Consider the following 18444-nt stretch of genomic DNA (forward strand, 5'->3'; position numbering starts at 1 on the left):
AGTGCCCAATCTGTGCCTTTTGTCACTTGTAGTTCTGCTCTGAGTCTTTAGCTCTTTCTAAGGTAAAATGATAAATCCAAAAACAGTTGCATAAAACTCTTCTGCTCTCCCTTAATCTACAACCTGCTAGGAAATGGAAAAAAACCTCAAGCCTCTATTCTGAATCCTCCTACAGGACAGCAAGAGATGATATATTGATGGAGCAATTAACTTGTCATTCGTGGTGTAGGGTACTAAAAATCTTACAAATTCACCCATGTGGTTACTGCTCTTGTCTTATGAAAGTTTCTTGTCTTTAAGATGTCAAAAATACCTTTTTATTCTTGCTGTCCTGATACATTTCCTTTTTACATTTACACCTACCTCAAAAGTGAATTGTGTTTGGATAAAAGTACTGTTACTAGTTAGTTGAAAATGCTAGGCACTTTCTGTTTTTTTTCCTTTTGTTTTCTAACACTATTTAAATTTGGACCAGAACATTTTCCAGTTCAGATTTTTTCAGAAAACACACATCACTGATCCAGTAGTTACTTCCATAGCATTAATAGCTGTTCTGGAAGTTTGCTGGCTGACTGTGGGCCAGTTGGACACTCTCAGTCTAACCTATCAAACAAGGTTGTTGTGAAGATAAAGTAGAAAAGAGGAGAACAATGTAAAACATTTTGTGTCTGCTCTGGGAGAAAGGTGAGGTGTAAATGAAGTAAATGAAATAAATTAATAAATTGCTTGTAATGTGACCTATTGGCATTTTTTTTTACTATATTTCATTAAATGATACCATGCAACCTGGCAGTTTCCCCATTTTGGTTTGATAGGGTATTAAAATTGGAAGAGAGTCTGAGAACTCCCATTTTGGCAGTTAAGATGCCTTCCCATCAGTTCTTAAGCAGTTTTTTTTTCTGTCACAAGATAATCAGTATAGGTCTTCTGCAGTTTCTAATTAAAAAACTTGGAATGAAGTCTCCTAGAAGTTTGTACACAATTCCAATTGTTTACAAAAAATGAAGGACCATTAAATTGGTTCAAGTTACCAAAGGACTAACCATAATCCTAATTTCGTTTCCAGTCAAAATAATAATTAAAAAACATCTGGTGGAGAATTACCTGTGGTCTTAATAATCTTGGTGGGTGCCACAAGCAACTTGGAAGGAAAATGCGTAAAGGTCAGAAATAGTCATTAGAACATGCAGATAAAGTGTACTTCTTCACACTTTCTGTCCTCTTCCACCTCCTCCCTCCAAACATGCAACTTCAGGGTTCTGTCTTCAGGCGGTATTAGTACTCACTCTTACCCATTCTTGATCCTAGCTAGCGCTAAAAGTTGGAAGTCAAGTCCCTTTTCTCTTGCATCCATACGTGAATAATTAGCCAAAGCATGGCATACAAGTTTGAAGACAAGTCCCCCATCAGCTTCACAGAGAATCTAAGTCTTCTTTGCATCACTGCTTTCACTGGAAGCTGGGACAGGGAGAAATCCACATTCCATTGCTTTTGTTAACTCTGCTTGGCATTTCGGGATTTCTGGGGAGGGGAGGCAGGTGGGTGGGGTGTACAGGGAAGCTGCCCAAGGGTGAAGGGGGAGGGGAGCTGGTATAGGAATTGTCTTGTTGGGTCAGAGTTTAACTTTAGCCTCCATTCATCAGATGTTGGTTGATTGCTATGGAATCCCAAGGGACATTTTACTGAACCCCCTTCCCAACCCCCACAGCACTCTTTGAAAAACAGATGGAGGGGGGGAGGGAGCATGACACCCAGGAATCCTTGGTGTTGTAAAATGTTTTTTACAGTGCACTGTAAAGCCCTTTCCTAGAGCAATCAGGTTTATGGCCTTGCTCTGGTACCCCCGTAGCCTGCTGTGGCTATAAAAGATGAATAGCCTAGCTAGTGAGTGATATGCCTCGCTGGCTTCTGAAAATGAAGCCTGTTCCTGTTGTTGTTTTCTGCATTTTTCCCTTCAAATTCTGCACCACCAAATCGGGAAATACTTCCTGTTTTAGGAAGTTATCAATTAACTCACAATTAATGTCTTTCTCTATAATGCAAATTGCTCTTAGCTATCTCTTAGCTGTCCCCCCACCTCCGCATTCCTGTTCTGCTATTTTGCGTGTCTTCTGAAGAAATTATACCACAGAGAGATTCTAAAATTATACCACAGAGAGATTCTAAAATGAAACTTCATTATGATGGGTTGGAAATATTGTTAACTTTTATTATTACAGCTACACATGTGATTGCATTCTTCTGTGGAAGACATGGTTAAATACTAAGATTATTTATCTTGCTGCTCCACAGCATTAGCTTTAAATGTGTGCAGTTTGAAAGTTTTTGTTCTATTTTCCTTCCTTTTCCAGAAACTTCTATTCAATCCAATAGTGAAGAGGTTTTGTCTATATATGTGATGTGCCAAATGGTTGCCTGTATGTGTAATCCATGAAAAATCATTGGTGGGCTGGGGAGCTCTGATTGTCCATGACAAATCTGCAAACTGTTGAGAAAGGACTTTTTTAAAAGGGGGAGGTCTTCAATGATCAGATTCCTGGGATTCTATGTAGCCCCCAGTTCCTTTGCATGTAACCTCTATGTCTGAATTCTCCTCTTGTCCAAAATGTCCTGTCACAGTTCCTACTGATTTTCTCACTTCATAGCTGAATCAGAGCAAGTGATTTAACTAAACATGAAGATTTATTTCACTGCAGCACACCGTTGGGATGTTCTAGATGGATGGTGTTGGTAGAAGTGAGGCAACATAATCATTTGAAAATTTAACTTAATCCTAACATCCAAAATTACTTTTAACTGGGACCTTGTACTTAATGGGTTGTCATGTAATGGAAGGTTGATTTCTCTTCGATTGGAAAAGCAACTGTGTGGAGTTCATTGGCCACAGAAGAGAGGTGTTACTTTCTGGTAGCAGTCCTCCCCAACCCCTGGATGAAAAGCCATTCCTGAAGGCTGGAATATCCTCCAGACTACCCACCCAATTTGTACAAAGGCTGCTGAAAATTGGTCATCTGTCTTTTTAAGTTTCTGGTGCTCTTTTGCATGTTGCCGAGTTGTTTGTCCCAGGTTAAATATAGGGCTCTTGACTATCTCAGCACTATCGCTTATGAGAATTTGTTTTCATTCTTGAGTGGTGGGATATTAGCCCAGTAAACAGGAACCATGTTGCATTTTTTCTCCTGTGTTGCATGTAGCACTACTGCCGCTGTTAAATATTCCAAATGGAATTTGATTAGAAATAGCTTTTTAGCAGTCTGTTCTTAACTTGTTTCAAGCCTGTCTCCTTTTAACAGCCACTTTCCCCCTAAAACGGAGTCTCATCCATCGAGCAGTGTCCTTTACGGAAGATGTTTGAAACCTCAGAAGAGGCTTGCTTCTCGTACCTTTTCCATTTGTATTATCTGCTTGTGAAAAGGGGTGACTCAATAGCTGTGTCTGTAATCTTTTGAAATGTGCACAGTCATTGAAAGAACATGGAGGGTGGCCAGTTTGTTGAGAGAGCATAGCCCGATGATGGTGGCGCAAATCTTGCCAGTGTTGTGCCACATCCATATAAGCATGGCAAAAAGGGGAGGGGAGAAAACAAGGCCTCCTCCATCATTTCCCTCCTCTTTAAAACTGCTTTGAAACTCTTCAGCTGATTTTTCTCCTGGTAGGGGTTATTTCTCCCAGTGAGAGGAAAGGAACTGGAGATAAGTGGCTTTGGGAGGGAGGGAGGGGGGGAGATGAAGGCAACGAAAGGATTCAGCCCCAACCATGGATGCTGCTCTAAATCTCTACCCCCTTGCCACCTGGTTTAAAGAGATTAGGCGGTGACTTGACTTTAGCGTATGGGTTTGTCAGTGGTCCATGATATGATTCTCAAACTATGCATGGGAAGGGGGGTAGCAGGTTGCCTCTAATTATTGAACGAATGAGTGTTTTTCCAGTATGTAAGATAGGGTATCAGGGTTGGGCAACTTGACTTGGCTTGGTTGTTCTAGGGTCAAATTAAAGACAGAGGCTGGCTGTGTTCCAGTGTCCTGACAGCTACTTTTAGGGATGTAGACCCCTGATTTGGATCAGAGATGAAGTAGTTTTGCCTTTGGAAACCACCATCACAACCTCTGCCTGCTTGTTAGCGTTGGGAGGAGAAAATGAGCTCCTGTCCTTAGCTTGACTGTCCCCTCCCCCTTCTAAGCAATACACAGAGAGCAGTTTTTATAGTGAAACCATGCAGAGGTAAAAGGATTAACCCCCTTCCTTGTGTGGTCCTGATCCAGATCTCACCTGAAATCCTAACTTTTGAAGATATTGCAAATATCTCAACTGTTTGGATTTCTAGCAGACAATCTGAAGAACCTGTCTTTCTGCTTTGGTAAACCTCTACTGTTGGTTAAATCTTGTCATTTGTTGCTTGCCTGAGGGTGGGATGAGATGAGTAGTAGGTGGCTCTATCAACTTGTCCAGCTACTATGGTAGCACTAGGCACAGCAGTGTCTTCATGAAGAAAGCAAGGCCAAATGCTCATGGTGCAGTGGGGAAAATGAAGATTCATTGAATAGAAACTGGGGTGGGGGAGCCCCATTTCATTTTGCTACTGCACGGCTGGCATTTGGCCCTGCTTTCTTTCATCCTGCTGACGGGTGCAACCCTCTTGTTTTCCTGTTCACAGCATGTCTTGACAATATGTCTTCCTTGGTCTCTTGTATGTGAGTCTGTCAAGAGCATACACTGTTGGGTACTGTGTTCTAAGGCCAGTACTTCCTCAAAGGAAACTGCGCTTCCCATCAGTTGAGTCAGACTAAGAGCTGCAGGACTGGTGCAGCAGCCGTTTGCAGACAAAATATGCCCTGATGCTGCACTAATCTAACCTGCACAGAGAATGTGACTTGAAAGTTTGCAACCATTTCTAGGGAGGTAGGAAGGCAGGTACAAATTTCAGTGGGACAGCAGTCTTAGTATCTGTTGCAGCCCAAGAATCCTGTGTGGCACGTTAAACAGTAACTATGTTTTCACATTTTGTTCAATACAGTAAGACTGAATACTTTGAAGGTGCCGAACATTCAGGGAGATTAAGTGAGCTGGACAAAACTTGGATTGGGGATGCTTCAGCAGATCCTGGGAGGTGGGGGGTGGGGGGCTTCGCTGGATTGTTTGCAACCAGATCTGGTGCCAATACCCCTGGAATAGTCTGCTTTTTGGAAAGGGAGGCAAAAGTTACAGTTGCTGTCTACACCTGGACTGCTTTATGCCTTTCTTCCTAGGAAGAGGATTTAATAGATGTATAAGCAGCGTGTGGTTCTGGCTGGTCTGTTCTGCACTTGGAGGCTGTGATCTTTAGAACTAATTTCAAAAACTACCTGTTCAGAAATGTGCTTTTTTTGGCCTGCCAGTTGAAGATAAAGTCTACTAAAGTTGTCATACTGCTGCACAATCCACACTTTACATGTAATAGGAAACTATTTTAGGGCATTTAACTAGTGTGTGGATAGGTGGTAGCTCAGATGTAAGGATGAATGAGCAGTGCAAATTGTTTTCAGTCCTCCTGCCCTTGAAGGCTGGGCCCCCTAGCTCTGTGCAATAAAAAGAGCTGGGCGGGAGAAGGACACCTTATCCTGTTTCTGTTTCATTTGCATGGAAGAGAGGCGGGAGATAAGAAGGACAAGATGATTGTTTCTCTCTTCTGGAAGGTTGAGGAAGGTCATTAATGGGTGGGACTATATCAGTGGAGCATCCTGGGCCAGTCATATGCTCTCAGCATAACCCACCTCACAAGGTGATTGTGAAAATGAAATGGAGGAGGTAAACAATGTAAGCTGCTTTCTGGTCCTCAGGGGGGAGAAAGGCAGGGTATAAGTGAAGTTAAAAAAAATTCGGGAGTAAATGCGGCTGGTGCTGTGTTGTAGTATCAGAAATGAAAAAGAGATTTGCACTATCCGTATAACTTGTAGGTGCCTCTGGGAAAGCAAGTGATGGGATTTGGGAGGGGTTGCCCTTCTTCTCCAAGTGAGGCACATATTGCCTCTGTAGGGAAGATCGGCTAGAATATTTTAGTGGTATTCTAGGCTACACATGCTGCTCTACACTGCGAGAAAACTCTAGAAAACTGTTACAGAGCCAGCTTAGTAAGTGGGGGAAACAGGCTTGTCAGATGGCAGCTTTTCCCTGCACCTCCTCTGCAGGATCTCATTCATTCATTCAAAGTTTATTACGGTCATAGACCAGCAAATCTGCAGGATTTTGAGATTTCAGTCTTTTGACATGACCACTTTTCTGAGATGAGAAGATATTACTTAAGACAATTAATAAGTCTATGAAGGCCCTCACGCAGCTTTTGAGTCTGACAAGAAAAACCAGTTTTGTACTCAAAGACTTTTTTTTCTTTTTTTTGGAAAGAAAAAAAATCTCTATGGTTATAAAAAAAACTATTTTGGGCATTGGAACAAAACATTGGAAACTCCTTAGTCTGCTGCTCTTGCAACAGTGTACTGGTGGCTTTCTTTAACAATCTGCTAATTGTTTTTGATTACTCATTCCTCTCTTTTGTGGCTTGTGTGCCTGAGTGACTGACCGACTCCTTCACTGTGCCTTGTCTTCTAGCAGAGAGTAGCATCTGCCTCTGCCTGACAGGACTGCTCTCTGGCCTCTTGACCTATCCTTGCTTCTGGCATTAACTGTTTCAGGGGGTTAATAGTAGGTTTAGCTGGAAGCCGAACCCTTGCTTGTATGGACGCCATTTTCTCTTCAGATGGCCCCTTTGACTGGGGTGGGGGGTGGGGAGGCCGATACTTTTAACAAACAGGAGAATTGTGATATTCATGTGATTTAGTAGTTGACCTCCAAGCCCGAGGCTTCCGCTAGTGTGTTTTATAATTGTTAAGGTGATCAGTACCACAGTGTTCATTTTAACAATTTACTCTTTATAGTCTGGGATAAATGCAACTCTACAATGCAAAAAAAAAAAAGTTTATGCTAGCCAAAAATACTGTATGCTTGACCAAGCAGCGATTCATTGAAGAAAGTATCTCCACTCTGGCTTCATGTAAAAAAAAAATACTACCTTAAATTTTGGGAGTGGCATTCAAGAGTCTCTGACCACATTCTCTTCTTAGCCTCTTGCCTTGATGTGGTTGGCTGTTACTCCCGCTGACTTGAATTCTGTTGAATAAATTTCTAGTGCTTCTACAACAGTCCATTGTGAAATTGTTGAGCATGAAATCTGAATGGAGTTCTTAAAGGATAGCCTTTTAAGATTTCACTATAGCTTGTACAGAGGCTTTTGGTGTCTTTTCATGTGAGATAGCTGTTTCTTTGAATGGATTGCGAAGTGTCTCTTTGCTACTTCCCTCTGCCGGATAGAATGTAAAAAGAACCAGTCAACTCTTTGTTGAAATTGGGCTGGAAATTTTTACTGCCCGCTGCATGATTTTTCTTGTTTACAGGGTATGGGCTGCAAATTGTAAGTAGATAATTTCTAATGACTTGAAGGCATTTCTAATAAGGTGATTAAAAAAACTATGGGGGAAGCAGATACAGAAAAGGTATGCTGCTATATTTTTGGCCTAAAAGAAGGGCTCTCACTGGGTTGGATCCAGTGATCCGTTGCCTCTGTTAGAAGGGAGTCATTGGATTCAACTCGTTCCCAATGAATTTTACAGGAAGTCATTGTAATAATAATCTGCATGGCTGATTTTTTAAAATGCTTGTTATGTAATCTGCTGCAGTCCTTTAAATATCATTTGACCTTTCCTGTGGCTTACAGGTGCTGCATTTCTACTGTGACACTTGTTCTGTGCCCATCTGTCGGGAATGCACCATGGGACGACATGTGGGTCACAGCTTTATCTACCTCCAAGATGCCCTGCAGGACTCCAGGACGCTTACCATTCAGCTACTAGCAGATGCTCAACAAGGGCGGCAGGCCATTCAGGTAAACGTGCGTTTAACATAGGGATGCTGTCTGTGCTGTGGCTACTGTACATTATCAACTCAAATTGTAGCTACTGACTGATAAGCTTCTCACCATGGATGGTGGGATTAGGTGGTAACGCATTATGCGATATCTGCTCTGTGTTCCCAGCTGCAGTAGCAATGTGGGTGAACTGGCCCTTATGAGCTGCATTCTACATTGTAGTACCAGACATGTCATCATTATACTAAAAATAAAGTTGATCTCTTCTTTAAGCAGCATATAACATCGGATAGAATTGTGTATTTATAGAAAACTCATTCATTTATAGCCCAACATATTAACTGCAGTGAAGGTGAACACCCCTTTCCTCGCATAGAACTGACAAATAGTTCTCAAATATGAGAATAACCAATTTTCCACATAGCCCAAGTTGTGGATACTTAAATCCACAGAATGGGGCCATGGAGAGAGAAAACGTCTGTGTATAAATTTAGGGGAACCTCCCTGGTTTGCAGAAACATCTGAAATTGGGGGTGGGACTCAAGGTGATGGGGGGTAAGTGATTTTTTAAAAGATCTTGTGACATGATGTCACAAAATTTCAGCCACCATTACAGGGATTGCCTAGCAACCTTATGCAGTGGCCCACGCTCAAGAGCAGGCTGCAGCAAGACAAGAGGTAGACTGTGCTGTCAAGAGAAAGGGGTGGGTGGAGACTGACTGGTGGCAAGAGAGAAGGGGTGTGGAGGGAGGGGGCAGATGCAAAGGTGAGGGGAGATTGGGGGTTCCCAACTCCCTTGAAATCTTTCAGGTTCTTGCTTGTCTGTATCTAATTTTTGTAGTGCTCTAGACTTGAACAAGAAGAATCTTTTCACATCATTCCTTTCCCAAGCTATTTCAAGATTGTTGTTTCCCCAAGATTCATCAGTGTTAAAATTCTATGTGTTTTTACTCATATATTTATTTAAAATGTTTATACCGAGGAGCCTTGGAAAATTTGGCTTTTGCTAGACTGACTTGTTCGTTATGGTACTGCCAAGTAATAAAATTGGTGAGCTATTTTTATGTCGCATGTTTAAATTTTCAGAACCTGTGAGTCATGGTTCAGGTTCTTCCCTTTCCAACATACAAATGTCTTGCAAACTTTCTTGAAGTATTACGAATCTGCTCACATCTCTGGGTCAATTAGCTTGCTGTTATTTCTGGCAAAAAGGAACGGTGTGGGTTTTTTTTTTTAAAAAAAGGCAATATCTGAACCAGTACATCATGATCACATATCCGAAAGCCTTTCAGGTGTGTGGTAGGGGAAGAAAGGATTTTTCTGTGGTGCACACCTATCCAAATTCATTCTCTGTGGATAGATGCCATTAAACTAGTTAAATAGGTATAGCTCACCTTGAAATGGGGAACCTGATGGAGATTTTAGATCTAAGCTGTGGCACACAGATGTTGCCTGTCAACTCACAATTTGATATGGTCACCTGCTGTTGCTTTTATTCCAGAGCCTAGAGTTTGAAAGGTATTTCCTTCAGGATTATGAGCATTGTCCTATTGAAAGTTTGAAATGTTATGTTTGTCGAGGGATTCTGAAACTGAAAAGACAAAGCCCTTTTTTGCACAGGCAATTTTTGCTGCTTTTGGCCCCATATCTCTTCAGGTTTTCTTCCATATTCCAGATGCTTCGCTCCCTCTTCACATTTCAATGCGGCGTTTTCCAGGGTTCTTCTGAATTTTGTGCCTGTGCTTTTTTTTTGCACAAGCAGAAAATTCAGAAGAGAACCCTTGAAACACTGCCTTGAAGTCTGAAGGGGGAGTTAAATGTCCAGAATTTGGAAGAAAAGCCAAAGAGCCAAAAGCAGAAACAATCGCCCGCGCAAAAAAGGCCAAAGTGCCTCTCTTTGCTCTTCTCTTTCCATCTAAATAGCTCCATCTGCTGGCATGAATTATAAGCTTCCACAGATCTAGAAGATCAGGAAAACCAGGGCAGTTAATTATCCGAGAGCACCTAGTGCTGGGTTTAAAGAAAAGAAAAACAGAGGACAAGAGATTTTCCCCTTAAACACAGATATGGAATCTTAGAGAATACATTTTTCAGGTGGTACAGACAGCTCATATAAACCTAATTAGGATTTCCCTCAGCAAATGTTGTCCTAAAAGAATGTAAATCAAGCCAGATTTATATGATGATTTGAACATCCCTAGCCTAGGAATGTGGTAATTAGTTGCTCAAACAAAAGCCACATAATATATTTGAATCAACTCCGCTGCTCGGAACCAACATCGGTTATTGTTTCAGCTTCCTGCTACAGGAAGCCCTTCGCGTTGGATCCAGCCAGCTTTGCCACTGGTTTAAAAAAAGGCAAGGAAGGGGCCCGACCAGCGGGGGCAGGGGGCGGGTCATTGGACCTGTATAGACATAATGTATTGTGACAGTATCTATAGTAGGGAAATTGTATACGACTGAATGAAAAAGTTGGCTGTATCCATCCTGCATGACATTCTCTTGATTTTGGTTGAGAGTTTCATATTGTGTCTTCATCCCAAGGAAATTGTGTAGATGGAACTTGATATGTTGAGTGCTGAAGGTTGCTTCAGTCTGTAGTCTCCCAGTTGAAACATACACATCCTCCATTTTCTGTCCTTGGGGAGATTCCAGGCCTCTCTTTAGCCATTAAAAACCGCTTTTGCTTTTTTCTTCAAAAACTATTCTTTTGTTGGAATAGAACAGAACATAATGTTTGTCGCTAAGTTAGATTCAGAGCATGAGCCACAGTCCCAGTGTTACCATATCCTTTTCAAAACTGAATGGCTAAAATGGCATGCTTTATTTCAAATGTTGAAGCCACACCATAGATGGGCACAAGGGCATTGTTAGAGGGGCTGGCTTACTTTGAATCTTTGCTAATAAGCCCTAGAAAAGTGTTCTGCGGCTGATCCATATCTCGGTTCTTTAGCCGCTATGCTACACCACCACTGCCTGCCAAGTCTATGTGCAATCGAGGCTGGAGCGTTAGGCCAGTGAGATCCAGCTTCAGATATTCTCTCTGCTCTGAAGTACATGGAGTGCCTTTGAGCCAGTCACTGTGGCTTGAACTATTTCACTTGTTTCTTGGGATGAAGGAAGGGACTGTGTGCTGCCTTGGATGAATTTGGGGATAGAGGTATAATGCCTCAGAACAAATAATACAGCTCTTGAGTCTTGTTCTGCTTCCTTGCTTTGTCCTGACTCTTAAATATCCTGGAAGGACTGCGTCCTCCCATACTGTCCAGCCTGACAGTTAAGATCTCCCTCAAGCCCTGCTGTCTGTGCCCCGGCCTTCAGAGATGAGGCAGGTGATGACTAGACGCAGGGCATTTTCTGTGGTGGCACCTTGCCTCCGGAATGCCCTCTCCCTTGAGGCTTGCCTGGTTTCTACTTGACTTTATTTTAGGTGCCACGCCAAAATCTTACTCAGGCTTTTAATTGGGGCTTTTATTTTACCAGCTTTTAAAAAGGGTCTGCTTCTGTTTCATTGATAGTTTTTATGTTATTTATGTCCAGTGGCTTGTTTTATTGGTTTCATTTTATATTGTTATGTAATTTTACTTGCAAGCTGCCTCAAACGGGACCTCCCAGGCATTCTGCTTTTATGCCTGCAAGAATTCTCTGTGGGACAGTATTTAAACAAACAACCCCCCTCCCCCATCTGTAATCTGAAGTGCTATAGTCGAGGAAAAGCTTTACCATCAAATTCTTCAGCAAGTATAAGTAGCCATATTAATCCGAAGGGGTACAGTGTCTGGTTTGCATGCAGGGAGGTCCCAGATTCAGGCGCAGAATTCTCTGTTTGCACGGATCAGCTGCAGAAGCCTCTTGCCCGTGTGCCTGGAGAGCTGCTGCCAGGCAGAGTAGACCGTGTTGACCTAGAGAGGCCGGTTGTTCTGCCTCGGGTATAAGGCAGCTTCATGCGCAATTCAAGTATTGCTTCTCTTTCAGTTGTTTAATGAAGAGGCTTCAGGGGAAATAGTCTGAAAAATGCTTCTGAGCATATTTTACAACCAGGAAAGCCTTGACCCTCTGAAAGGGGGGAAAATGTTCTCTGCCTGATATTAAAAAAAGGCCAGTGCTTCGTTGCTCGATGGAGAAGGCCTCCTAAAGAGAGATTAAATGAACTTGCTGAATTTTCGTGTTTTGTATGAAACATCTGCAAGAAGAAGAGCAGACATTGAATGCTGGGGAACCATGCATCAGCTCTTGCTCTTTCCGTGTCATAAGAATTAGCTCAGAGAGATGCGTTGGTAGGGACAGGGACTATACACTAAGCTGTTGGGTACTGTCTGCTGGTGCAGATAGGCGCCTACTAGGGAGTTTGCATGTTGCTAGACATGCCATGTAAATTTAGGTAAGACTTTCTGCTCTCGTACCCTATTGTATCTGTTTTCACTGAATGTCCTAACGGTTGTTCATTATTGTACTTCGATCAGTGAATTGTCGTTGCTGTTGTACTTCACTTGCACTGTGTAATCTGTCTTGGATCTTAGCGATAAAGCAAGTAACAACAATATAGACCATATTTTTCTCTTTCATTGCAACATACAGCTAGCTATCACAGTGTAAACAACAATGTTGCTACCCCAATAAATCATTCTTTTAGAAACTTGCCTCCTTCCACAATAGAAACCTCAAAGGTATGAACCTGGAGGTTTTCAGTTCCACTTTCCCTGTAGCAGATTTTATTTATCTAACTCTATTTATAATAGCTTATAAACCTAACTTTCATTATTGAAAAAGGCTACTAATGTTGGCATTATTCCATCTTCACCATTTTATATTGCCAAGTTCTAATTTTCAAATCCTATATTATCCAGTGTTTGCCAAAAGTATTGTTCCTGTCTGTATTTTCTTGGTTTTAAGCTTATTATAAATGTGAATTCTTTCAAATTAGTTCTAGAGCTTACTTAACCTGGAATATCTCTTTACGAGGTTATTAGATGCACGTCTTGCAATGCATTCTTTGTGTAAGGTTCACTTGGTGGTGTGTGCGTGTGGTGGATTGTGTTGCAATAAGCTTGCACCCTCTTCATTGATGATGACAAACTTCCGTCTTGAGCTTAGAGCAATGGCAGTTTGGCGTGTCTGTGGCTGAAGACCTGCACAAAACAGAAACACACTGAAACTGTTAGCAAAGGGCTGTGATATCAACTGAACAGTCGAAGAGCTTGGAAATGGGTTTTAGCTGTTGCCCTAATAATGCTGATGAAGGTCTGCCAAGACTAGAGCAGCTGACAGTCTTCTGGGGACATTGAAAGTAACTTCTAAAAATGGCAGAAAAGTACATTTTATACCCAAGAAATGAAAACAGATTGCCGGTCTTCAAAGATTACTGTACTGGGGTATTTAATTAAGAAATGATCCAGGGTTAATTTGGATTTGGGCAGCTTCACTTAAAGAATCTTGTGACTGCTGCTGATCCTAAGTAGAGGTTGAGTGGATAGCTGGAAGAGCAAGCAGAAGATCAAGAGAAGGCAAGCAAATGTTTCCAAGCGGTATTTGCAGCGTCAGGAACCTGCATTCACTCAATATCAAAGGCTCAGTCCAGCAGCACATGTGCACACGGAGCAGTCTTTGATAAGCAACATTTGCAACAGAATTCTGCTTTTCCTTTTTCTCTCCCCTCCTTGCATGTCAGTACTGTGCCATAGAACGAGAACTCTATAAAACTACTTAGATCAGGTAAAGTGGGAAGGGCCTGGCAAAAATACCCATGTGCTCTTGATGGAGGGAGAGGGGAGTGACCCTTCCGTTAGGATCCCTGGGTGTTTAGATATTTGTTTCACCCCAAAGCAGCTTACGTTGTTCTCCTGGCCTCCATTTTATCCTCAAAACAACCCTGTGAGGTAGGTTAGGCTGAGAGTGTGTGACAGAAAGCTTCCATGGCAGAGTGGGGATTTGAACCTGGGTCTCCCAGATCCTAGGATGACACTCCTATCACTATACAACATTTGCTTTCAGTGGGCCCTGCACCAGTGGTAGGCTGGATTAAGTCAATAGCTACTTAATTCCACTATGCATGTAAATTGTATGAAAACGTATGTGTTAACTGTCTGGGGGGAGAGTTACTCAAAATAGACTTATGGGAAGTGACTTGTAATTTGTTACATAACATCAAGTGGAATGCCAGTTTTGGTTCATATCTAATCTTTAACTATGTTTCAGTTGGTGACTGTGAGCTAACAATGGTAAACTGCCTGACCCCTAAAATACACAAAACTTTGTTTCTAAAAGATAATGGTAAAAGAGAAGACTTAGAAGATAAAAGGAAACAAATTGGCTGGGGATGAATGGCTCCATATTTGTTCTCAATTTGTACAAACTTGGAATTGTTTTTAAATGTATTACAGTTTTGCCCTGTTGCCAGTCACAATCCTCTCCAAGAAAGTGATCTCTTGCCTGGTTCCTCATGGATGCCAGGGTGCCCACTCATGCATCCACTTGTTTCTTCCCCCAAAACATCTTTCCCCAAAGCAGGCCTGGCTATCCTCGACCTCATTGGAGCAGGAAGTGCTTCAGAAGATCCCAGGAAACATAACCTCTGGGGCTGCAGAGAGTGCCCATTCAGAAATGGCCACTTCCCCCATAGGAAGATGCTTGGCTTGTAATTTTGCAAAATCCCTCCCTTTGGAAGCTCTTCTTTGTGATAAAGCCTTATACCCTTTCTAAATTTCGAACATGCCTACAGGCTCAACAAGGTTGAAGATAGATGCCTTCTCTATTGAAATGATAGTATGGACAAGAGAAATCACAAGTGCATGGTTTGATTTGTAAATTTGATGCCTTCAGATAGTCCTCAGCTTAACAAGTCAAGAGTAGTCCATTCTTTGAATCTTAATTTGCTTTCAATGTGCCTAAAAGTGACTCCTGACTTTTCTTTGAGCAGTAGATCCCCTGTGCTTTATTACACATTGCTTTTGAAAGTGACCTCAGATTTCAAAGGATGGGCACCATATGAGTATGGAGGGCTGTGGCTAAGAAACACGTCCCAAAATTGCACAGCCAGTTGCATACTGCTTTAGCTCCAAACTAGGGTTGCCACGTCCCCTTTTCCTTCCCAGTGGGAGGGTAGGGATCCAGTGCTTCTCAATGGTGTTGGGATGGTCCCTGCATGTGTGCTTCGCAGCAAGCTGATTTGGGGCCCAAAGGGCTGCAAAGCGTGGGAGTGCTCTTAGGGCGGCACAGTGATGTCAGTGATGTTGTTGCACCAGCCCCCAGGAGCGTGCCCAGGAGGTCCGTTCCCCACCCAGGTAGGCGGTGGCAGAGCGGGGGAAGGCGGGAGTGGAGAATCCCCCGCCCCCACCGTGGAATGGGATCCCTGCTTCAGACCTGTGTTTAAATATAAAGCACTGGCTCCAAAAAAACCTGAGAGCAGAAATAAAGGAGCTCCTAGAGCTGTTCAGTCACTTCTTGAAAAGTTAATTGAGTAAGGTTCTGCAGTGGCTCTTCTATTTGTGCCGGGTGACCTTGGGTCAGTCACACACTCTCAGCCTAACCTACCTAATAAGGTTGTTGTGAGGATAAAATGGAGAAGGGGAGAACGTTGTATGCCACATTGGGTCTCCATTAGATGAAAACCCCAGGGCTTTTTTCAGCTGGAATGTGGTGGAACAAAGTTCCAGCACCTCTTAAAAATAATCATGTGATTGGGGGGCCCCACTCCCCCGATCTCCAGACAGAGATCATTTCCCCTGGAGGAACTGTAAGGCTTACACCTCACGTCAAGCAGCCTTTCTAACAGGAAGGCCAGCTTGGGCCCCAGTTCCCCAGGTACAAGGAGTCAGCGGGACTCCAGACCCGAGGACGCACACCCCTTTGCATGCCCAGAGGTGCCCCCTTGCTTTCGGGGTCATTTCCAGGTGAGCCATTCAAGCTTGTTTCCCTCAGAGCTGGGTGGGAGCCTTGCAAGCCGCCCCTTCGGTGGTCCACCGCTCTCCTGCTCCTGTGATGCCCCCTTGGCAACATTTCCCACAGCCCAGCGTGTGGCTCCTTTAAAGGCTGGGCTGAGCCTCTGGCCCCTCCCCTTGCTTCGGTGCTGGGATTTGCCCCATGTGCTGGCACCCACTGAGTTCCACCACTTCTTTTCCCAGAAAAAAAGCCCAGAACCAGGGTATAAATGAATAAACAAAATGGAATAAAATAAAATATTGTGAGGTGCAAGCTAGCCCTTTGATTCGTGGAAGATGGTTTTGTATTGTATTTTGTATTGAAAATTAGAATTAGGTCCCTTCTATTTGTTAATATAACTTAAAAATGGTAATTGGCACTCTACAGAAATTATGTAGACATTCTGGTGCCCCACTGTCTGCTTTTCACATTTACATAAGGTGAGGTCAGTGGAGGTGGGACAACAATCTAAGGCTGTTTTCACACACATTGGATAATGCACTGAAAGTGCATTTTAGCAATCGTTTGAAATGGGATTTTCCTGTGTGAAGCTGGAAAATAAGTGCATTATCCAGTGTGCGGTAAAACTGCCATCACTTTGGCTGCTTTCAAATGGGAAGAATTGGCATATGCTTCCCACCGAAGAGGATCCATCCCCATAGGAGGTTGTGTGTGCAGCTTTTCTACTTCCACTAATTGTTACACTGAAGGTGTTCATGATCATGAATCTATAATACATGAACAAAATTCCCTGTTTGCCATTTTGTGCTGCCCCTGCCTTTTCAAGGCAAAAATTTTAGTTGTCCTTTTTGGAAGGCAGGTGCTGCAGACTTGGGCAGCATGCCTCTAAGGAAGGGTGAGGTGCCGATGTGTTGCTTTTACAATCTGAAAGATAGGCAGGCTGCTGCAGAGCAGACCAGGGAAAGAAGCATATGCTCTCGCCCCCCCCCCCCACCCAAGGAAGAGCAGAAAAACAGGTGAGATGTAAGAGACCTGTGCTGGAGGATCTGAGATACCTCTACATGAACCTGAATTGCCTGTTAAAGGGATTTTTTTCTTACCTGGTTGGAATTTGGCAGGGTGATTCCTTTGGGTGCAGGGTACAGTCCGTGAAAATTTTATCCCAGTTGGCTGGCAGAAGAGAAAGTTACTGGCGGAAAAGGGTGTTTCCCAGTGGGAACGAAAGCAGACTATATAATAAAGAACCTGAACTTTTAGAATAAAGATGAAGAGTAAACACTTTGTTAAAGCTAAACAATCAAAATGTCCATGCCCTGTTTTGCATGCAGAAATGCAGCTCTGGAACCAACCCAGCAAAAAGAAGCGACTATACAGGCACTTGCCCTGACCTGGATAGTCCAGGTGGCCCTCATCTCATCAGATCTTAGAAGCTAAGCAGATTCAGCCTTGGTTAGTAATTGAATGGGAGACCTCCAGTGAAGACCAAAGTTGCAGAGGCAGGCAACGGCAAACCATCTCTGTTATTCTCTTGCCATGAAAACCTGTCAAGGGTCATCATAAGTCAGCTTTGACATGAGGGCGCTCTTACAGGCACTTAATACTTAAGGTATCTCTGAAGTGGGACAACCTCATACACTCCTCATTTGAAAGGGGCTAGAGAATTCATAAGGAATACGGTGTGTCTTCAGGTCTCATCCTGTGTTTTCCACCAGCCAGTTGCTAGTGGGTCAGACTAGCAGGTGCTTGCTTTTCAGGGAGGGCTGAAAAGAACTTAAGGTGCTCAGGTTTCTCAGATGTTCTGCCTTGGATTCTTGTCCCATGTTGATGATGCTAAGAATGTAGATGATTATGTGCTACTAGGCTGGAATAACGGGGGTTGCATGAAAAATGCCATGTGCTCTATTTGTAATGATTTTGACAAGGGAGTCTGTTCTTCCTTCCCATTGTAGCTGAGTATTGAGCAAGCCCAGGCAGTAGCAGAGCAAGTTGAGATGAAGGCAAAGATGGTACAATCTGAAGTGAAGGCCGTGACCTCTAGACACAAGAAGGCTCTGGAAGAAAGGGAGTGTGAGCTGCTGTGGAAGGTAATTAAAAACAACAACAACCACGGAGCGTATCTGATGAGGACAATTGCTGTACCAAATACTGACTAACTACATTGCCCACATGGCATGCAGTCTCCTGGTTCCCAGCCACAGCCTTTTGCTTCAGCAGGAGCAAAAATGAGAGGTGGGAAGCAACATCCCAATGTCCCTTCTAGTTGTACCTACAATTGATATCCCAACACTCTAGGAATTTCCCAGATCTCTTAGATGTTTACCATACAGGTTGGGGAAATTCCCATTGGAAGAAAGAGGCTGGCTGGCAACCCTAACCCAAGGCGGTGTCTGTACTATGGAGTAGTGGCTTATCTGGTCCAGCAGGGCAAGGCTACCCACTGGGGTATCGCTTAGAGTTGCCCGTATGTAAATTGCATGCAATACAAATATGGTAATTCTCTGTTGAATAGAAGTGCCTTTGTCTGAGATTTTAAATCTGAAAATAGATGGGATTAATTAGAAAGTCACAGAGCTGTGAGCAGTTGGATAAAATAAGAATTATTTAAATGGGAAGTCCTTCAGGTTTTCTAACACATTCTGAGACCTAAGAATCATGAATTCTTGCTACAGGCA

At 43.0% G+C, this 18444-nt stretch overlaps 1 protein-coding gene across 1 annotated transcript in view; it reads left to right on the plus strand.

Annotated features, from left to right (window-relative positions):
- Nucleotides 1-18444, plus strand: part of TRIM71 (tripartite motif containing 71) — a 51968-nt gene that overhangs the window by 31186 nt on the left and 2338 nt on the right. Inside the window, exons 2-3 of the mRNA XM_054990828.1 lie at nucleotides 7745-7912; nucleotides 17722-17856. Coding sequence (XP_054846803.1) covers nucleotides 7745-7912; nucleotides 17722-17856 — 303 coding nt within the window. The remainder of the gene's footprint in view (nucleotides 1-7744; nucleotides 7913-17721; nucleotides 17857-18444) is intronic.

The sequence above is a fragment of the Eublepharis macularius genome, chromosome 11 (genome assembly GCF_028583425.1).
Source record: "Eublepharis macularius isolate TG4126 chromosome 11, MPM_Emac_v1.0, whole genome shotgun sequence".
In the NCBI taxonomy this organism is placed as follows: Eukaryota; Metazoa; Chordata; class Lepidosauria; order Squamata; family Eublepharidae; genus Eublepharis; species Eublepharis macularius.